The 24,910-nt window shown below is 42.9% G+C and overlaps 1 protein-coding gene across 3 annotated transcripts in view; it reads left to right on the forward strand.

The window, feature by feature from the left end:
- The window catches only part of LOC139578619 (volume-regulated anion channel subunit LRRC8C-like), a 63,359-nt gene that overhangs the window by 30,812 nt on the left and 7,637 nt on the right, over positions 1–24,910 (forward strand). The window contains exon 2 of one of the 3 annotated variants that reach the window (XM_071406465.1): positions 2,519–2,664. The exons of 1 other annotated variant lie outside the window; for it this stretch is intronic. In XM_071406465.1, the coding sequence (XP_071262566.1) occupies positions 2,527–2,664 (138 nt within the window). In that variant the 5' untranslated portion in view covers positions 2,519–2,526. The remainder of the gene's footprint in view (positions 1–2,518; positions 2,665–24,910) is intronic. One more of the 3 variants, XM_071406463.1, reaches the window with a different exon arrangement.

The raw sequence follows: 24,910 nt of genomic DNA on the forward strand, positions 1-24,910 counted from the left end.
AGCTGTTTGAAGCTGGTGTTCAAAACGAAAGTATAAAAGGCAACGATGATACTTAAGAACGGGAAGTATAGAAATGTGGCACATAGAACAGATCTCCCGCTTCTTAGACATTTCAATGAGAATGCCACGTCTTCAAAACACATGTTTTATGAATTGGTCTGGTTGTTACATTTTGTTACATTTTGCAGCTAAAGTTTGTATTAATCTTTAAAAAAGAAAAGATCTCCCACTTTGACATTAGAGTATTTTGTGTAGATTGTTGACAAAAATACCAATACATTTTTAGCCCACTTTACTTCATATGTTATTGTGTTATCTGAATACTTGGAGTCCAGAACAAGCAAAATCATACGGCCTACTTGTAGTGGAGGGTGCAGAATCGGATGGAAAGCATGTTCCGTCTGCACCGCACCATCATTTTTTGGAGGGCAGCCTGCATGCAGAGCGCTCGTTGCCAGCCGGGTAGCCCTGTTCTTCCTCACAAATATCGTAACATATTCTGGTGAATTTATCACATTTTCATCCCGTAATATTGAAGGCAGTGCGATGTTACAGCTGCTTATCTTTAAGCATATATCGCCAATAGGCACCCAAACTAGGCCGATCTGAAATATGAAAATGTTCACTCAAATTGTCCTGGTAAAGATGAGTCGGTAGTAGATGCTAAACTTTATTTTGTATGGATGATAAATGTAGGCCTACTCTGTTTTTGCCAGGCAAAACTGGAGGGAAAAAACCCCAGTTATTTTTGGTCAGTAATCTGGATAGTAATCTGGTCTGCCTTTGCTTGCCAATGCTGATTGGTCATTGGTTAACAATCAAGACGTGCAAGTATTTGGTTCTGAAGTATAGATGAGAATTTAACGACTACCTGCGGGCAGTGGGTTCAGAATGACAATTGTATACAAAAAACATTTTGGGGGAAATTGTACTACCAGGGCATTTTGTAGAGCACATGCCACTTCCAGTCTACAAAGGTAGTGCCTGATCTGTGCCTGTTCCCATGGCCTTGTTATTGTATACTGTGTGCAGTGATAGCCTTTTTGGTCACTGTACATTGCCCTGCTGGCCATCACTGTTAGCCTTGCAAATTATAGCTTCCCTGTATGCCTTGTATTGTGCCTAGCCTACAAAACCCTAGCCTAGCGTGCTAGCCCACTGCTATGTTTATATTGAGTGCTATGTTTAGCCTATTCTACATACTCTCTATCTTTTGTTTTATTCGAGAAACCACTATCACTTCTACTAGTCCCCTCTTGCTATGTTGGTGTGTCTTAAAGCGGCAATATGTAAGATTACCACACCTAAAAGAGGCGCCAGGACGTTTGTACCTATATTTAACTGGCACCTCTTGTTGGTGGTGCTCTTTTTCAATCCGGGATAATATAGGCATATTTTTTTTTAAGGCCTTGATGATGCTAAAGCATTGCTCCATTTACATTCTCTCGTGGCCAGATCTCCATAAACATAATTGGTACTGTGGGATAACAAGCAGCAGTAATTCCGGTGTTGGGTTTTTCGTCACTGGTTATTTGGAAAAATCACGATTTTACAGGTGTTTGCGTCTTTCAAATTTCGGAAGGGGGGGGTACATTCGGCCATTAACTTGCAAATAGAGAGGGTGGAGCTCCTCGTGCCGGTTCCACTCCTCGTTCTAGCGTCTCTTCATCTCTTCTCTCACGTGTGGATCCAGAATTTAATCAAGCATCTGACCAATCATGTGAGACTTAAGTCTGGGTTAACTGATTACTCCATATATTATGCTGCTTTAGACTGATTCAGTTATCCATCCTAACAGGCAGATTGTTTTGTCTATGCCAGCCACGAAATTGATCTTAACCAACTGCCTCAAAAGTGAGGCTTTCCTCTGTGTATTGGTACATCAAACCAGTGAGTTGTTGTACATTCAAATCTTTAACCATATCACAAAGGGAATTATACACCATTAGTTACAATAGTTTTTTTGTCATGTTTGACAGCATGATAGGAAGGAGAGTTGAAATCCATCAAATCCCACACCGAAAGGAAACTTTGATTTACAGTTCCAGTGAAAGGTCTGTTGTATGATCCTAATTGAATGTAAAACAAACATGGCCATATTGGGGCCTGCTGTATTTTGGCAGGGCTGGTTTGTTTGACAAACAATAGACAGACTGGTTGTACGGAAGGCAATGCTTAACGCCAACTTCGTTCTTAGTGTCGTCTTGTGAAGCATTTCCCCCTGCATTGTCAACTAGTCTGGAAGCTGGCCATAGTGAACATCTATGGCGGGCATCCTCCAGGAATGTGACAAGGGGATTTAAATGGAGGCTTAAGAGCACAATCCTTTATTCGTTTTTCAACCAAAAGGAAGCCCTGCCACTTGCTCTAAAGCTAAGTGATGGGGATGGAGAAATGTCACCACTCTTAAATTCATAAATGCAGTTATGTTTGTAATAACTGGCACATATAAGGACATAACATATTTTTAAGCTATACATTGTTTACAAACAATCCCTACATTTCATCTCTGTCCCAGCAGGAGCCATGATTCCTGTGACGGAGTTCCGACAGTTTTCGGAACAGCAGCCACAGTTCCGGGTTCTGAAGCCCTGGTGGGATGTTTTCACAGACTACCTCTCTGTGGTCATGCTAATGATCGGAGTGTTCGGATGCACCCTACAGGTCAGTAGCATCCAACAGCTTCAAAAGCTCTTCCATAAAAAGCCTGACTATCTATGAACTAACAATTGTTCCTAAGAGGTGCATACATGTTCTAAACATTTTAGAGCATAAGCTTATACCCAGAGGGAAAATCTGAGTAAGTTTTACTATTGTAGTTCAGTCTGCCTTGTGTTCTGTGTACAGAACAGCCAGAACAGCCATATTTTATTTTATATTTTGTTTCTTTAAAACTAATACCAGTCGAAAGTTTGGACACACCTACTCATTCAAAGGTTTTTAATTGTACTATTTTCTACATTGTAGAATAATAGTGAAGACATCAAAACTATGAAATAACACATGGAATCATGTAGTAACTGAAAAAGTGTAAACAAATGAAAATACATTTTCTATTTGAGATATTTCAAAGTAGCCACCCTTTGCCTTGACAGCCTTGCACAGGCTTGGCATTCTCTCAACCAGCTTCACCTGGAATGTTTTTCCAGCAGTCTTGAAAGAGTTACCACATATGCTGAGCAACTGTTGGCTGCTTTTCTTTTACTCTGCGGTCCAACTGATCCCAAACCATCTGAATTGGGTTGAGGTCGGGTGATTGTAGATGCCAGGTCATCTGCAGCACTCCATCACGCTCCTTCTTGGTCAAATAGCACTTACACAGCCTGGCGGTGTTGGGTCATTGTCCTGTTGAAAAACAAATGAAAGTCCCACTAAGTGCACACCAGATGGGATGGCATATCGCTGCAGAATGTTGTGGTAGCCATGCTGGTTAAGTGTGCCTTGAATTCTAAATAAATCACAGACAGTGTCACCAGCAAAGCACCATCACACCGCCTCCATGCTTCACGGTGGGAACCACACATGTAGACCTCATCTATTCACCTACACTGCGTCTCACAAAGACACGGAGGTTGGAACCATAAATCTCAAATTTGGATTCATCAGACCAAAGGACAGATTTCCATCAGTCGAATGTGCATTGTTTCTTGCCCCAAGCAAGTCTCTTCTATTGGTGTCCTTTAGTAGTGGTTTCTTTGCAGCAATTGTACAATGAAGGCCTGATACCCACAGTATCCTCTGAACAGTCGATGTTGAGATGTGTCTGTTACTAATCTTGAACTCTGAAGCATTTATTTGGGCTACAATTTCTGAGGCTGGTAACTCTAACTTATCCTCTACAGCAGAGGTAACTCTGGGTCCTCCATTCCTGTGGCAGTCCTCATGAGAGCCAGTTTCATCATAGAGCTTGATGGTTTTTGCGACTGCATTTGAGGAAACGTAATTTTCCGGATTGACTGACCTTCATGTCTTAAAGTAATAATGGACTGTCATTTCTCTTTGCTTATTTGAGGTGTCCTTGCCATAATATGGACTTGGTTGTTTACCAAATAGGGCTATCTTCTGTATACCACCCCCTACCTTGTCACAACACAACTGATTGGCTCAAACACATTAAGAAGGTAAGAAATTCCACAAATGAACATTTAACAAGGCACACCTGTTAAATGAAATGCATTCCAGGTGACTACCTCATGAAGCTGGTTGAAAGTGCAAAGCCGTCAAGGCAAAGGGTGGCTACTTTAAAGAATCTCAAATATATACAATATATTTTAGTTTTTTTTGGTTAATACATGAGTCCATATGTGTTATTTCATAGTTCTGATGCCATCACTATTATTCTACAATGTAGAAAATAGTCCAAGTAAAGAAACCCTGGAAAGAGTAGGTGTGTCCTAACTTTTGGCTGGTACTTTATGTATAAACTCACCTCAACCACTCCAGTACCCCTGTACATTGACTGAGGTACTGGCACTGACCTGTATATACTTGCATTCTCGTGTTCTTTAACTCTCATCGTAGTCCTATTCCAAAAACTATATATAATAATAAAAAATATATACAGCTCTGTAAAAAATTAAGAGACCACTGCAAAATTATCAGTTTCTCTGATTTGACTATTTATAGGTATGTGTTTGGGTAAAATTAGATTTAAAAGATATATTTTTCATTCTATAAACTATTGGCAACATTTCTCCCAAATTCCAAATAAAAATATTGTCATTTAGAGCATTTATTTGCAGAAAATGAAAACTGGTCAAAATAACAAAGATGCAGTGTTGTCAGACCTCGAATAATGCAAAGAAAATGTCATATTAATTTTTAAACAACACAATACTGTTTTAACTTAGGAAGAGTTCAGAAATCAATATTTGGTGGAATAACCCTGATTTTCAATCATTGCTGTCATATGCCTTGGCATGCTCTCCACCAGTCTTTCACATTGATGTTGGTTGACTTTTATGCCACTCCTGGGGTAAGAATTCAAGCAGCTCGGCTTTGTTTGATGGCTTGTGACCATCCATCTTCCTCTTGATCACATTCCAGACGTTTTCAATGGTGTTCAGGTCTGGAGATTGGGGTGGCCATGACAGGGTCTTGATCTGGTGGTCCTCCATCCATACCTTGATTAACCTGGCTGTGTGGTATGGAGCATTATCCTACTAGAAAAACCAATCATCAGAGTTGGGAAATTACGTAATTGAGGTAATATGTACATGTAGGTAGAGTTATTAACGTGACTATGCATAGATAACAGATTAGCAGCAGCATGGGGGGAGGGTGGCAGGCAATGCAAATAGTCTGGGTAACCGTTTGTTTAGCTGTTTAGGAGTCTTATGGCTTGGGGGTAGAAGCTGGATAGAAGCCTCTTGGACCTAGACTTGGTGCGCCAGTACCACTTGCCGTGCGGTAGCAAAGAGAAGTCTATGACTAGGGTGGCTTAAGTGGATGTCGCAGATGTAAAACCTTTTGAGGATCTGAGGACCCATGACAAATCTTTTCAGTTCCTGAGGGGGAATAGGTTTTGTCGTGCCCTCTTCATGACTGTCTTGATGTGCTTGGACCATGTTAGTTTGTTGGTGATGTGGATGCCAAGGAACTTAACCTGCTCCACTATAGCCCCGTCGATGAGAATTGGGGCGTGCTCGGTCCTCCTTTTCCTATAGTCCACAATCGTCTCCTTTGTCTTGATCACGTTGAGGGAGAGGTTGTTGTCCTTGCACCACACGGTCAGGTCTTTGAGCTCCTCCCTATAGGCTGTCTCATTGTTGTCTGCAAACTTCATAATGGTGTTGGGAGTCGTGCCTGAAAGTGCAGTCATGAGTGAACAGGGAGTACAGGAGGGGACTGAGCATGCACCCCTGAGGGGCCCCCAGTATTGAGGGTCAGTGTGGCGGATGTGTTGTTACCTACCCTTTCCACCTGGGGGTGGCCCGTCAGGAAGTCCAGGATCCAGATGCAGAGGGAATAGTGTTTAGTTCCAGGGTCCTTAGCTTAGTGATGATCTTTTTGAGCACTATGGTGTTGAATGCTGAGCTGTAGTCAATGAATAGTATTCCCACATAGGTGTTCCTTTTGTCCAGGAGTGAAAGGGCAGTGTGGAGTGCAATAGAGATTGCATCTGTGGATCTGTTGGGGCGGTATGCAAATTGGAGTAGGTCTAGTGTTTCTGGGATAATTTTGTTGATGTGAGCCATAACCAGCCTTTCAAAGCATTTCATGGCTACAGACGTGAGTGCTACGGTTCGGAAGTCATTTAGGCAGGTTACCTTCATGTTCTTGGGCACAGGGACTATGGTGGTCTGCTTGAAACATGTTGGTATTACAGACTCAGTCAGGGAGAGGTTGAACATGTCAGTGAAGACACTTGCCAGTTGGTAAGCACATGCTCTGAGTACACGTCCTGGTAATCCGTCCGGCCCTGCGTCCTTGTGAATGTTGACCTGTTTAAAAGGTCTTACTCACATCGGCTGCGGAGAGCGTGATCAGTCGTCTGGACCAGCTGATGCTCTCATGCATGTTTCAGTGTTACTTGCTTCAAAGCGAGCATAGAAGGTATTTAGGTCACCTGTTAGGCTTGGGTCACTGGTCAGCTCTTGGCTGTGCTTCCCTTTGTAGTCTGTAATAGTTTGACGCTCGTCGGATTTGGCAGGGCTTGTAGAGCCGGTTTAGTATGATTTGATCTTAGTCCTGTATTGATGCTTTGCCTGTTTGATGGTTCGTCGGAAGGCATCGCGGGATTTCTTATAAGCCTCCGGGTTAGAGTCCCACTCCTTGAAAGTGGCAGCTCTACCTTTTAGCTCAGTGCGAATGTTGCCTGTAATCCATGGCTTCTGGTTGGGGTATGTACGTACAGTCACTGTGGGGACAACGTCATCTATGCACTTATTGATCAGGCCAGTGACTGATGTGGTGTACTCCTCAATGCCATCGGAAGAATCCCGGAACATTTTTAGTCTGTAGCACATGCTTAATCTGACCACTTTATAGACTGAGTCACTGGTGCTTCCTGCTTTAATTTTTGCTTGTAATCAGGAGAATATAATTATGGTCAGATTTACCAAATGGAGGGCGAGGGAGGGCATTGTATGCATCTCTGGATGGAGTAAAGGTGGTCCAGAGTAAAAAATAAATAAAAGTGTTTTAATATATTTTAGATTTTTTCCCCCTCTGGTTGCAGATTTAACATGCTGATAGAAATTAGGTAAGACTGATTTAAGTTTCCCTGCATTAAAGTCCTTGGCCACTAGGAGCGCCGCCTCTGGATGAGCGTTTACTGTTTGCTTAAGGCGGAATACAGCTTGAGTGCGGTCGTTGTGCCAGTATTGGTCTGTGGTGGTATGTAGACGACTACAAAAATACAGATAAACTCTCTAGGTAGATAGTGTGGTCTACAGCTTATCATGAGATACTCTACCTCAGGCGAGCAAAACCTTGACCTCCTTAGATATTGTGCACCAGCTGTTTACAAATAAATAAGATGCAGTAAGTCATTAGGGACACAAAGCTCTAGAACTATGTGTCCTGTCCTGCAGTGACAAACAACCCGGTGTTGGGTTCATGTAAGTTGCAGTCTGGTGGGAGTATACAAACGGAAAGGAAAGAAATACAAACGGAAAGGAAAGAAATTCCTGCACCACACCAAAAATTTCCTCCTACCTTCCTCACCCGCTCTTTATAAACACATGGGATTTGTCCCAAATGGCACCCTATTTCCCATAGTGCACTGGTCAAAAATAGTGCACTAAATAGGGAATTGGATGCCATTTGGGATGTAGTCATGATTCAAGTGGCCCATGGCCTGTCACTTCAATGTTCTTCACCACTCAGACCAGCTGGAGAGGGTGGAGCTCGATTTGCTGATTCTTGGTCTGCGTCCCAAATTAACCCTATTCACTACATTGTGCACTACTTTGGACCAGGGCTCATAGGGGCTACATCTCTGTATAAACCTGTGTAGATTATGACTAATAATTTTTTGAAACCCCAAACACCATTGACAGGAACTATTTATTAGGTTGGGAATATCCCCTGTTCTCCCTTGAGCCGAGGGAGGGGTCTCTTCAAAAGACAGACTGAGTGTTTAGAAATGGTTGCTTTCACAAATGGTAAAAACCAGCCTGGCCTCAGAAATACGCAACATACTTTTGGTCGTCTAGTATGTGGACACCTGCTCGTCGAACATCTAATTCCAAAATCATGAGCATTAATATTTGCTCCTATAACAGCCCCCACTCTTCTGGGAAGGCTTTCCTCTAGATGTTAGAACATTGCTACAGGGATTTGCTTCCATTCAGCCACAAGCATTTTTGAGGTTGGCACTGATGTTGGGCAATTAGGCCTGGCCCGCAGTCGGCGTTCCAATTCATCCCAAAGGTGTTTGATGGGGTTGAGTTGAGAGCTCTATGCATGCCAGTCAAGTTCTTCCACACCGATCTCGACAAACCATTTATGTATGGACCTCGCTTTGTGCACGGGGGCATTGTCATGCTGAAACAGGAAAGGGTCTTCTCCAAACTGTTGCACAAGGTGGTAGCACAGAATCGTCTAGAATATCATTCTATGCTGTAGTGTTAAGATTTCTCTTCACTAGAACTATCCCGAACCATGAAGAACAGCCCCAGACCATTATTCCTCCCCCACCAAACTTTGCAGTTGGCACAATGTATTCGGCCGGGAAGCGTTCTCCTGCCATCCTCCAAACCCAGATTTGTCTGTCAGACTGCCAGATGGTGAAGCGTGATTCATCACTCAAGAGAATGTGTTTACACTGCTCCAGAGTACAATGGCGGCAAGCTTTTAACCACTGCAGCCAACGCTTGACATTGCACATGGTGATCTTAAGCTTGTGTGCCGCTGCTCTGCCATGGAAACCCATTTCATGAATCTCCTGATGAATAGTTATTGTGCTTACGTTGCTTCGAGAGACAGTTTGGAAGCAGGTGTAGTGAGTTATGCAACCGAGGACAAACTATTTTTATGCGCTACGCTCTTCAGCACTTGGCAGTCCCGTTCTGTGAGCTTGTGTGGTCTACCACTTTGCGGCTGATCCGTTGTTGTTCCTAGACATTTTCACTTCACAATAACAGCACTTAAAACTGCCTCAGGCAACTGGATCAGGACAGAAATCTGACGAACTGACTTGTTGGAAAGGTGGCATCCTATGACGATGCCATGTTGAATGTCACTGAGCTCTTCAGTAAGTCCATTCTACTGCCAATGTTTGTCTATGGAGATTGCATGGCAGTGTGCTTGGTTTTATATACCTGTCACCATGCATGTGGCTGAAGTAGCTGAATCTGCTAATTTGAAGGGGTGTCCACATACTTTTGTTTATATAGTGTATTAGTGAGAACCGCCAAGATGTATGATATGCACCAATGATCTAGCTACTGTACTTTAGACAAACTACAGTAGGGAGGTTGGTCGGGGATCATGGGTGGGCGTATACCACGACCGTCTAGCAAACCAAAGGTTGCGTGTTGGAGTCACTAGGATTTGTAGCTAACCCTTATTCTTACTTTAACCGGATTCATGCAAATTATGGTCATTTTCATTATCCTAACCTTTTACATTAATTATCCTAACCTTTGTTATTAATTCTCCAAACCACCAATGTAATTCTCCCCGTAGCACTCCTTTTGTTAAGATTCAACAAGCAACCAGGTCTCAGAGAAAGATGTATAATACTGTACGTCCTACAAGCCATATTATCTAGTTCTTATATTACTTAATTCCTTTTATTTTTGAGGAATTGCACGTTTTTTTATTGTTGGGTATTACTGCACTGTTGGAGCCAGGCACATAAGCATTTCCCTACACCCGCGATCTGCCAAATATGTACAGTAGTAGTCAAAAGTTTGGACACCTTCTCATTCAAAGGTTTTTCTTTATTTTGACTATTTTCTACATTGTAGAATAATAGTGAAGACATCAACTCTTAAGTAACACATATGGAATCATATATTAACCAAAAAAGTGTTAAACAAATCTAAATATATTTTAGATTCTTCAAAGTAGGAACCCTTTGTCTTGACAGCTTTGCACACTCTTGGCATTCTCTCAACCAGCTTCATGAGGAATGCTTTTCCAACAGCCTTGAAGGAGTTCCCACATATGCTGAGCACTTGTTGGCTGCTTTTCCTTCACTCTGCACTCCAACTCATCCCAAACCATCTCAATTGGGTTGAGGTCGGGTGATTGTGGAGGTCAGGTCATCTGATGCAGTACTCATCACGCTCCTTCACAGCCTGGAGGTGTGTTTTGGGTCATTGTCCTCTTGAAAAACAAATGATACGCCATCCCATCTGGTTTGGACTATCGCTGCAGAATGCTGTGGAAGCCATGCTGGTTAAGTGTGCTTTGAATTCTAAATAAATCACTGGCAGTGTCACCAGGAAAGCACCATCATATCTCCTCCTTCATGGTGGGAACCACACATGCGGAGATCATCCGTTCACCTACTCTAAGTCTCACAAAGACATGGTGGTTGGAACCAAAAATCACATTTGGATTCATCAGACCAAAGGACAGATTTCCACCGGTCTCATGTCCATTGCTCATATTTCTTGGCCCAAGCAAGTCTTCTTCTTATTGGTGTCCATTAGTAGTGGTTTCTTTGCAGCAATGTGACCATGACGTCCTGAACAGTTGATGTTGTCTGTTACTTGAACTCTGAAGAATTTATTTGGGCTCCAATCTGAGGTGCAGTTAATTGATGATTTCTGAGTCTGGTAATGAACTTATCCTCTGCAGCAGAGGAAACTCTGGGTCTTCCTTTCCTGTGGTGGTCCTCATGAGAGCCAGTTTCATCATAGCACTTGATGTTTTTTTTAACTGCACTTGAAGAAACGTTCAAAGTTCTTAATCTTCTCCGTTGACTGACCTGCATGTCTTAAAGTAATGATGAACTGTTGTTTCTCTTTGCTTATTTGAGCTGTTCTTGCCATTATTTGGACTTGGTCTTTTACCAAATAGGGCTATCTAATGTATACCAACCCTGCCTTGTCATAACACAACTAATTGGCTCAAACGCATTAAGAAGAAAATAAATTCCACATAGTAACAAGGCACACCCGTTAAATGAAATGCATTCCAGGTGACTACCTCATGAAGCTGGTTGAGAGAATGCCAAGAGTGTGCAAAGCTGTCATCAACGTAAAGGGTGGCTACTTAGAATCTCAAAATCAAAATATATTTTGATTTAACACTTTTTTGATAACACAAATGGAATCATGTAGTAATTTCATAGTTATGTCTTCACTATTATTCTACAATGTAGAAAATAGTAAAAATGAAAGAAACCCTTGAATGAATAGGTGTCCAAACTTTTTACTGGTACTGTATATGTGACCAATAACATATGATCAGTTAAGTCATCCAATTGGATGCTATTGTATGACCGGCTAAGATGTATAATACTATACGTCCTGTAACTTGTATGATATTGTACGACCACTATTCCATTCATAATGTAATCTATCATACTAAATGGAGGGAACATGTTTACTTACCAAATCCTAAGAATTTCGCTGAGACAAGGTTCACAAAACACCACCCATCCGATGACTTCCGAGAACTGCAGCCTTGTCAAAGCAGACTGTTTATTTATTTTTTTACTGGCCCTAATTAATACATTTCCTGTCTCAGTTTAGAATTGTGGGGGAAACACTGGCCCTGCCAAAGTGGAAACTTTTTTTTATTTTAAACCGAGAGAAGCCAATGTATAGCTCTACATACCAGCTACCACATATAGGGAATGGAGAGGGAGAGTGAGACAGCTGAAGGGGGGATATATAGAGGGAGAGCGAGGGCGAGCAAGACGAGCGAAGCAGAAGAGAGAAAGCGAACTGAGGGGCATGGAGAAAGGGAGGAGTGTGAAACGGAGTATATGAGGGAGTAAGAGGGGGACAGAAAGGAGGGTGTAGAATTCTGCTAATCCTCTCTAGAGACTGTACTTAGGGCGTGAACGTTATTTAGAATAAGGGATTCATGGAGAAAATTTGACCTCTGAAATGTAAACGGATGGCCCTCCCTTCAGCAAAGTATATTTGACCTAAACTCTCCCTTAACGCTAAAAAAACAAGTGATCCTCCCCTATACCCCAAATTATTAAAACAAAGTGGATAGCAGATAACATGTTTACCCTCACTACTTGGACAGACCAGAGCCTTAGATATGCAGTTTTAGAAACTGTTCTTCATCCTGTAAGCATTAGATGACGACAAAGGAATTTTGATAGTGCACAGGGCTACGGGCCAGAAGGTTCGCAGAGCACCGTGGTCTGACAAAAGTAGGGTATAATGATCTCCTTTATAGCTAAAGCTTTGCATGAATCGATCAGAAGTATTTGCAGGTCAGAGTAAAAAAAAAAATGGGTTTGTAATTTTGCATATTAGCAGATTTCTTTTTTTTAATACCACACAAATGACCAAAATGACAGGCAAAGAATGTGTGTTCATCTTATCATATTTCTCCAATGCCAAATCTTGTTTGCAATGAAACTGTCCATGTTTGCAAATAATAAAATCTGAGACTTCATTAGGACTCTGAGCATGGTGCTTTCAAAAGTTAGGCCTACCTTTCCACCCCAGACAGAGTAGGCTTACCGACGTAGAAAAATGTTAGCTTTAACTGCTGGCTAGTCTTCTTCCGTGGTTTAACCAAATGAGAGCAGTGTTTCCCTAAAGGCTGTCTGGGTTTAAACATCTTCTATTGTAGGCCTACAGAAAGTGACTAGTTTTAATCAAGTGATAGTGACAGAATTAGATTACTTCCCAAGCAAAGACGGCCTCTGTATGTCAAAGAAATTAAACCATGATATCCCCCATATGCATCGGCGTCGCGTCTTTCCCGGATATTTTACAGCTTGTTTCTAGCGTAAAGCGTTGAGGTCGGGTGATTGTGGAGGCCAGGTCATCTGATACAGCGCTCATTACTCTCCTTCTTGGTCAAATAGGCCTTACGCAGCCTGGAGGTGTGTTTTGGGTCATTGTCATTTTGAAAAACAAATTAGCGCGGACCAGATGGGATTGCGTATCACTGCGTAATGCTGTGGTAGCCATGCGCATTGAATTCTAAATAAATCAGTGTCACCAGTAAAGCATCCCCACACCATCACACTTCCTCCTCCATGCTTCACGGTGGGATCCACACATGCGGAGGTCATCAATTCACCTACTCTGCGTTTCACAAAGACACAGCGGTTGGAACAAAAAATCTCAATTTGGATTCATAAGACCAAAGGACAGATTTCCACCGGTCTAATGTCCATTGCTCGTGTTTCTTGGCCGAAGCAAGTCACTTCTTATTGGTGTCCTTTTAGTAGTGGTTTCTTTGCAGCAATTAGACCATGAAGGCCTGAATCATGCAGTCTCCTCTGAACAGTTGATGTTGATGTGTCTGTTACTTGAACTCTGAAGCATTTATTTGGGGTGCAATGTCTGAGGCTGGCAACTCAAAATAATTCATCCTCTGCAGCAGAGTTAGCTCGGTCTTCGTTTCCTGTGGCGATCCTCATTCAATATCCAAGATGGCGTAGCAGTGTAGACGTGTTTGTTCAGTCCTCTCGTGTACATTTGTATTTTTTTCGTATTTCTTGTATATATTTTAATTTTTTTTTCTATCTCTTTTCGATTTTTAACTCGATTATACCTTCCGGTAACCTACCTCACCCAATGTGATACGGAATCGCTATTATTTTTTAACTTTGGAACACATTCAAGAACCCCCAGTAGCTAACCAGCTAATCAGCTACAAGCTACTTAGCCATTTTTAGCCACTGCTAGCAGCTTTTACCTTCTGCACAGACACCAGCCCTGTTATTAGCCTGGATATTACTCACCAATTTACCAGCATCGGACTGTCTCTCGACAACAACGCCGGATTCCGTAATCCCTGAGCCACTACTTCTGATCCTCACAGCTAGCTTGCAGCTAGCGCCACTGCCACGAAGCTAGCATCAGTTAGCAAACACAATTCTACAATCACAACCTCTCTTTCGCCATCGCCATTCGGCTTGGATTCTCTGTCGACACGACCACGTCTGGTCTGCAGACGTATACCCCATCCGCTGTGCCCTCAACCGGCCTCCGTCTGAGCAGACCCCCTCCGTCTGAGCAGACCACCCCCCCGGGCTACTAACTTTAAACACCGCGTGCTAGCTTAGTGGCGGCCTCCCTGCTCAATCTACAGCTGCCCCCTGGACACTATGATCACTTGGCTACATTCTGTTTATTTGTGTTTTATCTGTCGGCTCTGTGTTTTAACTCAGGCTCTGTGTGTAGTTAATCCGACCCTCTCTGCCTAGTCGTCGCCATTTTTACCTGCCGTTGCTGTGTTAGCTGACTAGCTGCTGTTATCTCACCTGTTGTTTTAGCTAGCTCTCCCAATCAAGACCTGCAATCACTTTATGCCTTACTGTATGTCTCTCTCAAATATCAATATGCCTTGTATACTGTTGTTCAGGCTAGTTATCATTGTTTTGGTTTGCAATGGACCCCGTAGTTCCACTCTCCGTACCTCTGATACCTCCTTTGTCCCACCTCCCACACATGTGGTCCCGTGTGGCTCAGTTGGTAGAGCATGGCGCTTGCAACGCCAGGGTTGTGGGTTCATTCCCCACGGGGGGACCAGGATGAATATGTATGAACGTTCCAATTTGTAAGTCGCTCTGGATAAGAGCGTCTGCTAAATGACTTAAAATGTAAAATGTAAAAAAAATGCGGTGACCTCACCCATTGAGACCAGCATGTCCAGAGATACAACCTCTCTTATCATCACCCAGTGCCTGGGCTTGCCTCCGCTGTGGGCTTGCCTCCGCTGTACCCGTGTCTGCACATTATGCCCAGAATCTATTCTACCACGGCCATAAATCTGCTCCTTTTATTCCTTGTCCCCAACGCTCTAGGCGACCAGTTTTAATAGCCTTTAGCCGCACCCTCATCCTACTACTCCTCTGTTCCTCGGGTGATGTGGAGGTAAACCAAGGCCCTGCATGTCCCCAGGCACCCTCATTTGTTGACTTCTGTGATTGAAAAAGCCTTGGCCTCATGCATGTCAACATCAGAAGCCTCCTCCCTAAGTTTGTCTTACTCACCGCTTTAGCACACTCTGCCAACCCTGATGTCCTTGCCGTGTCTGAATCCTGGCTTAGGAAGGCCACCAAAAATTCTGAGATTTCCATACCCAACTATAACACTTTCCGTCAAGATAGAACTGCCAAAGGGGGAGGAGTTGCAATCTACTGCAGAGATAGCCTGCAAAGTTCTGTCATACTTTCCAGGTCTATGCCCAAACAGTTCGAACTTCTAATTTTAAAAATTAATCTCTCCAGAAATAAGTCTCTCACTGTTGCCGCCTGCTACCGACCCCCCTCAGCTCCCAGCTGTGCCCTGGACACCATCTGTGAATTGATCGCTCCCCATCTAGCTTCAGAGTTTGTTCTGTTAGGTGACCTAAACTGGGATATGCTTAACACCCCGGCAGTCCTACAATCTAAGCTAGATGCCCTCAATCTTACACAAATCATCAAGGAACCCACCAGGTACAACCCTAAATCCGTAAACATGGGCACCCTAATAGACATTATCCTGACCAACTTGCCCTCCAAATACACCTCTGCTGTCTTCAATCAAGATCTCAGCGATCACTGCCTCATTGCCTGTATCCGCTACGGGTCTGCGGTCAAACGACCACCCCTCATCACTGTTAAACGCTCCCTAAAACACTTCTGCGAGCAGGCCTTTCTAATCGACCTGGCCCGGGTACCCTGGAAGGATATTGACCTCATCCCGTCAGTTGAGGATGCCTGGTCATTCTTTAAAAGTTACCTCCTCACCATAGTAGACAAGCATGCTCCGTTCAAAAAATGCAGAACTAAGAACAGATATAGCCCTTGGTTCACTCCAGACCTGACTGCCCTCGACCAGCACAAAAACATCCTGTGGCGAACTGCAATAGCATCGAAGAGCCCCCGCGATATGCAACTGTTCAGGGAAGTCAGGAACCAATACACGCAGTCAGTCAGGAAAGCAAAGGCCAGCTTTTTCCAGCAGAAATTTGCATCCTGTAGCTCTAACTCCAAAAAGTTCTGGGATACTGTCAAGTCCATGGAGAACAAGAGCACCTCCTCCCAGCTGCCCACTGCACTGAGGCTAGGTAACACGGTCACCACCGATAAATCCGTGATAATCGAAGACTTCAACAAGCATTTCTCAATGGCTGGCCATGCCTTCCTCCTGGCGACTCCAACCTTGGCCAACAGCCCCGCCCCCCCCGCTGCTACTCGCCCAAGCCTCCCCAGCTTCTCCTTTACCCAAATCCAGATAGCAGATGTTCTGAAAGAGCTGGAAAACCTGGACCCATACAAATCAGCTGGGCTTGACAATCTGGACCCCCTATTTCTGAAACTGTCCGCCGCCATTGTCGCACCCCCTATTACCAGCCTGTTCAACCTCTCCTTCGTATCATCTGAGATCCCCAAGGATTGGAAAGCTGCCGCGGTCATCCCCCTCTTCAAAGGGGGAGACACCCTGGACCCAAACTGTTACAGACCTATATCCATCCTGCCCTGCCTATCTAAGGTCTTCGAAAGCCAAGTCAACAAACAGATCACTGACCATCTCGAATCCCACCGTACCTTCTCCGCTGTGCAATCCGGTTTCCGAGCCGGTCACGGGTGCACCTCAGCCACGCTCAAGGTACTAAACGATATCATAACCGGCATCGATAAAAGACAGTTCTGTGCAGCCGTCTTCATCGACCTGGCCAAGGCTTTCGACTCTGTCAATCACCATATTCTTATCGGCAGACTCAGTAGCCTCTGTTTTTCTAATGACTGCCTTGCCTGGTTCACCAACTACTTTGCAGACAGAGTTCAGTGTGTCAAATCGGAGGGCATGTTGTCCGGTCCTCTGGCAGTCTCTATGGGGGTACCACAGGGTTCAATTCTCGGGCCGACTCTTTTCTCTGTATATATCAATGATGTTGCTCTTGCTGCGGGCGATTCCCTGATCCACCTCTACGCAGACGACACCATTCTGTATACTTCTGGCCCTTCCTTGGACACTGTGCTATCTAACCTCCAAACGAGCTTCAATGCCATACAACACTCCTTCCGTGGCCTCCAACTGCTCTTAAACGCTAGTAAAACCAAATGCATGCTTTTCAACCGTTCGCTGCCTGCACCCGCACGCCCGACTAGCATCACCACCCTGGACGGTTCCGACCTAGAATATGTGGACATCTATAAGTACCTAGGTGTCTGGCTAGACTGCAAACTCTCCTTCCAGACTCATATCAAACATCTCCAATCCTAAATCAAATCTAGAGTCGGCTTTCTATTTCGCAACAAAGCCTCCTTCACTCACGCCGCCAAACTTACCCTAGTAAAACTGACTATCCTACTGATCCTCGACTTCGGCGATGTCATCTACAAAATAGCTTCCAATACTCTACTCAGCAAACTGGATGCAGTTTATCACAGTGCCATCCGTTTTGTTACTAAAGCACCTTATACGACCCACCACTGCGACCTGTATGCCCTAGTCGGCTGGCCCTCGCTACATGTTCGTCGTCAGACCCACTGGCTCCAGGTCATCTACAAGGCTATGCTAGGTAAAGTGCCGCCTTATCTCAGTTCACTGGTCACGATGGCTACACCCACCCGTAGCACGCGCTCCAGCAGGTGTATCTCACTGATCATCCCTAAAGCCAAAACCTCATTTGGACGCCTTTCCTTCCAGTTCTCTGCTGCCTGCGACTGGAACGAATTGCAAAAATCTCTGAAGTTGGAGACTTTTATCTCCCTCAACAACTTTAAACATCTGCTATCCGAGCAGCTAACCGATCGCTGCAGCTGTACATAGTCCATCGGTATATAGCCCACCCAATTTACCTACCTCACCCCCCCATACTGCTTTTATTTATTTACTTTTCTGCTCTTTTGCACACCAGTATCTCTACTTGCACATGATCATCTGATGATTTTTCACTCCAGTGTTAATCTGCTAAATTGTAATTATTCGATTTATTGCCTACCTCCTCATGCCTTTTGCACACATTGTATATAGATTCTCTTTTTTTCTACCATGTTATTGACTTGTTTATTGTTTACTCCATGTGTAACTCTGTGTTGTTGTCTGTTCACACTGCTATGCTTTATCTTGGCCAGGTCGCAGTTGCAAATGAGAACTTGTTCTCAACTAGCCTACCTGGTTAAATAAAGGTGAAAAAAAAAAAAAAAAAAAAAATTAGAGCCAGTTTCATCATAAAGCGTGATTGTTTTTGCGACTGAACTTGAAGAAACATTTAAAGTTCTCGACATTTTCCAGATTGACTGACCTTCATGTCATTTCTCTTTTCTTATTTGGGGCGGCAGGGTAGCCTGGTTAGAGCGTTGGACTAGTAACTGAAAGGTTGCAAGTTCTAATCCCTTGGCTGACAAGGTACAAATCTGTCGTTCTGCCCCTGAACAGGCAGTTAACCCACTGTTCCTAGGCTGTCATTGTAAATAAATGAAGGTAAAATTAATTTGAGCTGGTCTTGCCATAATATGGACTTGGTCTTTTACAAAGTAAAGCTATTTTCTGTATACCACGCCTACCTTGTCACAACACAACTGATTGGCTCAAACGCATTATGAAGGTAAGAAATTCCACAAATGAACTTTTAACAAGGCACACATGTTAATTGAAATGCATTCCAGGGGGCTACCTCATAAAGCTCATTGAGAGAATGCCAAGAGTGCAAAGCTGTCATCAAGGCAAAGGGTGGCTACTTTGACGAATCTTAAATTATAAAACCTATTTTGATAACTTTTTTGGTTAATACATGATTCCATATGTGTTTTCATAGTTTTGATGCCTACTATTATTCTACAATGTAGAAAATAGTAAAACATTAAGAAAAACCCTGGAATGAGTGTCAACGTTTGACTGGTACTATATACACTACCATTCAAAAGTTTGGGGTCACTTAGAAATGTCCTTGTTTTTGAAAGAAAAGCACTTTGTTTTCGTCCATTAAAATAACATCATTGATCAGAAATACAGTGTAGACATTGTTAATGTTGAAAATTACTATTGTAGCTGGAAACGGCTGACTTAAAAAAAAAAAAAAAAAGGTTTTGAATATCTACGTAGGCGTACAGAGGATGAGAAATTAAGGCTATTCCATGTGAGAAACTGAAGATCTCGTACAATGCTGTGTACTACTCCCTTCACAGAACAGAGCAAACTATCCCTAACCAGAATAGAAAGGAGTGGGAGGCCCCGCAGCACAACTGAGCAAAGGGACAAGTACATTACTGTCTACAGTCGTGGCCAAAAGTTTTGAGAATGACACAAATATTAATTTTCAGTCTGCTGCCTCAGTTTGTATGATGGCAATTTGCATGTACTCCAGAATGTTATGAAGAGTGATCAGATGAATTGCAATTAATTGCAACGTCCCTGTTTGCCATGCAAATTAACGGAATGCAAATGAACTGAATCCCCCAAAAACATTTCCACTGCATTTCAGCCTTGCCACAAAAGGACCAGCTGGCATGTCAGTGATTCTCTCGTTAACACAGGTGTGAGTGTTGACGAGGACAAGGCTGGAGATCACTCTGTCATGCTGATTGAGTTCAAATAACAGACTGGAAGCTTCAAAAGGAGGGTGGTGCTTAGAGTCATTGTTCTTCCTCTGTCAACCATGGATACCTGCAAGGAAACACGTGCCGTCATCATTGCTTTGCACAGAAAGGGCTTCACGGGCAATTGCACCTAAATCAAACATTTATTGGATCATCAAGAACTTCAAGGAGAGCATTTCAATTGTTGTGAAGAAGGCTTCAGGGTGCCAAAGAAAGTCCAGCAAGCGCCAGGACCGTCTCCTAAAGTTGTTTCAGCTGCGGGATCGGGACACCACCAGTACAGAGCTTGCTCAGGAATGGCAGCAGGCAGGCGTAAGTGCATCTGCACGCACAGTGAGGCAAAGACTTTTGGAGGATGACCTGGTGTCAAGAAGGGCAGCAAAGAAGCCACTTCTCTCCAGGAAAAACATCAGGGACAGACTGATTTTCTGCAAAAGGTACAGGGATTGGACTGCTGAGGACTGGGGTAAAGTCATTTTCTCTGATGAATCCCCTTTCCGATTGTTTGGGGCATCCGGGAAAAAGCTTGTCCGGAGAAGACAAGGTGAGCGCTACCATCAGTCCTGTGTCATGCCAACAGTAAAGCATCCTGAGACCATTCATGTGTGGGGTTGCTTCTCAGCCAAGGGAGTGGGCTCACTCACAATTTAGCCTAAGAACACAGCCATGAATAAAGAATGGTACCAACACATCCTCCGAGAGCAACTTCTCCCAACCATCCAGGAACAGTTTGGTGACGAACAATGCCTTTTCCAGCATGATGGAGCACCTTGCCATAAGGCAAAAGTGACAACTATGTGGCTCGAGGAACAAAACATTGATATTTTGGGTCCATGTCCAAGAAACTCCCCAGACCTTAATTCCATTGAACTTGTGGTCAATCCTTAAGAGGCGGGTGGACAAACAACAACCCACAAACTCCAAGCATTGATTATGCAAGAATGGGCTGCCATCAGTCAGGATCTGGCCCAGAAGTTAATTGACAGCATGCCAGGGCGGATTGCAGTGGTCTTGAACACTGCAAATATTGACTCATTGCATCAACTTCATGTAATTGTCAATAAAAGCCTTTGACACTTATGAAATGCTTGAAATTATACTTCAGTATTCCATAGTAACACCTGACAAAAATATCTAAAGACACTGATGCAGCAGGCTTTGTGAAAATTAATATTTGTGTCATTCTCAACTTTTGGCCATGACTGTAGTTTGAGAAAGACACCTTGCAAGTCCTCAATTGGCAGCTTCATTAAATAGTACCCGCAAAACACCAGTCTTAATGTCAACAGTGAATAGGTGACTCCGGGATGCTGGCCTTCTAGGCAGAGTTGCAAAGAAAAAGCCATATCTGACTGACCAATAAAAATGAAAGATTAAGATGGGCAAAATAACACACACTGGACAGAGGAACTCTGCCTAGAAGGCCAGCATCCTGGAGTCGCCTCTTCTCTGTTGACTCTGAGACAGGTATTTTGCGGGTACTATTTAATGAAGCTGCCAGTTGAGGACTTGTGATGCGTCTGTTTCTCAAACTAGACACTAATGTACTTGTCCCTTTGCTCAGTTGTGCCCCGGGGCCTCCCACTCCTCTTTCTATTCTGGTTACAGCCAGTTTGCTCTGTTCTGTGAAGGGAGTACACAGCATTGTATGAGATCTTCAGTTTCCTGGCAATTTCTCACATGAAATAGCCTTCATTTCTCAGAACAAGAATAGACTGATGAGTTGCAGAAGAAAGTGCTTTGTTTCTGGCCATTTTGAGCCTGTAATGAACCCACAAATGCTGATTCTCCAGATACTCAACTAGTCTAAAGAAGGTCAGTTTTATTGCTTCTTTAATTAGACAGTTTTCAGCTGTGCTAACATAATTGCAGAAGGGTTTTCTAATGATCAATTAGCCTTTTAAAATGATAAACTTGGATTAGCTAACACAACGTGCCATTGGAACACAGGAGTGATGGTTTCTGATAATGGGCGTCTGTACAACTATGTAGATATACCATTAAATATCAGCTTTTTCCAGCTACAATAGTCATTTACAACATTAACAATGTCTACACTGTATTTCTGATCAATTTGATGTTATTTTTAAAGGACAAAAAGCACATTTTCTTAAAAACAATCATTTCTAAGTGACCTCAAACTTTTGAACGGTAGTGTATCTCCTAATAAGCAAACCCAAATGGAATCTGCGGAATTCTTATCTGCGGTAACAATTTTTTAATCTAATTTTATTCGTCACATGCGCTGAATACAACAGATGTAGACCTTACTGTGAAGTGCTTACTTACAAGCCCTTAACGCTATTTCTTGAACTGCATTGTTGGTTAAGAAAATATTTACTAAATTAAAGAAGAAACAAAACAATAACGAGGCTATATATAGGGGGTATTGGTACGGAGTCAGTGTGTGGGGTACAGGTTTGTCGAGGTAATTTGTACATGTAGGTAGGGGTGAAGTGACTATGTATAGATAATAAACAGTGGGTAGCAGCAGTGTAAAAACAAAGCGGGGGGTGTCAATGTAAATAGTATTGTTGGCAATTTTTTTAATAAACATTTCAGCAGTCTTATGGCTTGTGGGATTTCTTATAAGCGTCCACTCCTTGAAAGCGGCAGCTTTATTCCGGTGCAGATGTTGCCTGTAATCCTTGGCTTCTGGTTGGGATTTGTACACCCGGTCAATGTGGGGATGACATCGTTGATTCACTTATTGATGAACCCGGTGACTGAGGTGGTATACTCCTCAATGCCATTGGATGAATCCCGGAACATATATTCCAGTCTGTGCTGGCAAAACAGTCCTGCAGCATCTGCATCTTCTGACTACTTTTATTGACCGAGTCATTGGTACTTCCTGCTTTAGTTTTTGCTTGTAAGCAGGAATCAGGAGGATAGAACTATGGTCAGATTTGCCAAATGGAAGGGGGAGAGCTTTTTATGTGTCTCTGTGTGGAGTACAGGTGGTCTAGAGTTTTTATTTTTATTTTTTTTACCTCCCCTCTAACTTGTCTCTTGTTTTTGATAGCCAAAGTGATGTGGTGGAGCTAAGTGAGCTAGCTAGCCTAAATAAAGTGTTGTAGCTGGAGTAACTTGGGAAGCTTGCCAGGCTAACGTTAACTAGCTAGCTAACTTGCCACTGTGAAGATACAGACAAATGTAATGGTCAAGAAAAGATATTAGCTAACTAGAACAAACCTCTTAGCTAGTTAATATATATGTAGCTAGCTAAAGCATCAACGTTTACCTGGCCCACTAACCCTCCTATTTTTGTGTCGGTGTGACCGCTTGTGCTCCACCGCAGTTAGATGCGTATTTAGTCCATTAAATGCTGACAGACTTTCCAGAAAAGTCTGCATCCTCGTACAGTTCAGCTGGAAACTCCCTGTCCCTGGCTGTTATTCTGGTCACCAACTGTTTACTCCTCAGCTCCTCTGCTGTAAATCTAGGCATTTTTGTTAAATATTTCTCCCCTCAGACAGCTGTCATTCATTCACGGAGGTGTCTGCATCCTGCTCTTCTCACTCACACTGGGGAGGGGGTACAGTGGGGAGAGTGGGCTAAACCTCTGGCTACATTTTTCGGTGATTGAAATTAGAGGTCGACCGATTAATCGGAATGGCCGATTTTAATTAGGGCCGATTTCAAGTTTTCATAACAATCGGAAATCGGTAATTTTGGATGTTGATTTTGCCTATTTTTATTTTATAACACCTTTATTTAACTAGGCAAGTCAGTTAAGAACACATTCTTATTTTCAATGACGGCCTAGGAACGGTGGGTTAACTGCCTTGTTCAGGGGCAGAATGATAGATTTTACCTTGTCAGCTCAGGGATTCAATCTTGCAACCTTACGGTTAACTGGTCCAACGCTCTAACCACCTGCTTCACGAGGAGCCCGCCTGTTACGCAAATGCAGTAAGAAGCCAAGGTAAGTTGATAGCTAGCATTAAACTTATCTTATAAAAAAACAATCAATCAATCATAATCACTAGTTATAACTACACATGGTTGATGATATTACTAGTTTATCTAGCGTGTCCTGCGTTGCATATAATCGATGCAGTGCGCATTCGCGAAAAAGGACTGTCGTTGCTCCAACGTGTACCTAACCATAAACATCAATGCCTTTCTTAAAATCAATACACAGAAGTATATATTTTTAAACCTGCATATTTAGCTAAAATAAATCCAGGTTAGCAGGCAATATTAACCAGGTGAAATTGTGTCACTTCTCTTGCGTTGATTGCACGCAGAGTCAGGGTATATGCAACAGTTTGGGCCGCCTGGCTCGTTGCGAACTAATTTGCCAGAATTTTACGTAATTATGACATAACATTGACGGTTGTGCAATGTAACAGGAATATTTAGACTGGATGCCACCCGTTAGATAAAATACGGAACGGTTCCGTATTTCACTGAAAGAATAAATGTTTTGTTTTCGAGATGATAGTTTCCGGATTCGACCATATTATTGACCTAAGGCTCGTATTTCTGTGTGTTATAATTAAGTCTATGAAATCATAGAGCAGTCTGACTGAGCGATGGTAGGCACTAGCAGGCTCGTAAGCATTCATTCAAACAGCACTTTCGTGCGTTTTGCCAGCAGCTCTGCTGTTTATGAATTCAAGCCTATCAACTCCCGAGATTAGGCTGGTGTAACCGATGTGAAATGGCTAGCTAGTTAGCGGGGTGCACGCTAAAAGCGTTTCAAACGTCACTTGCTCTGAGACTTGGCGTAGTTGTTCCCCTTGCTCTGCATGGGTAACGCTGCTTCGAGGGTGGCTGTTGTCGATGTGTTCCTGGTTCGAGCCCAGGTAGCGGCGAGGAGAGGGATGGAAGCTATACTGTTACACTGGCAATACTAAAGTGCCTATAAGAACATCCAATAGTCAAAGGTATATGAAATACAAATCGTATAGAGAGAAATAGTCCTATAATTCCTATAACTACAACCTAAAACTTCTTACCTGGGAATATTGAAGATTCATGTTAGAAGGAACCACCAGCTTTCATGTTCTGAGCAAGGAACTTAAACGTTAGCTTTCTTACATGGCACATATTGCACTTTTACTTTCTTTTCTAACACGCATTATTTAAACCAAATTGAACATGTTTCATTATTTATTTGAGGATAAATTGATTTTATTTATGTATTATATTAAGTTAATTAAAATAAGTGTTCATTCAGTATTGTTGTAATTGTCATTATTACAAAAAAATAAATAATAATTGGCTGATTAATCGGTATCGGCTTTTTTGGTCCTCCAATAATTG

The sequence above is a fragment of the Salvelinus alpinus genome, chromosome 6 (genome assembly GCF_045679555.1).
Source record: "Salvelinus alpinus chromosome 6, SLU_Salpinus.1, whole genome shotgun sequence".
Classification (NCBI taxonomy): domain Eukaryota; kingdom Metazoa; phylum Chordata; class Actinopteri; order Salmoniformes; family Salmonidae; genus Salvelinus; species Salvelinus alpinus.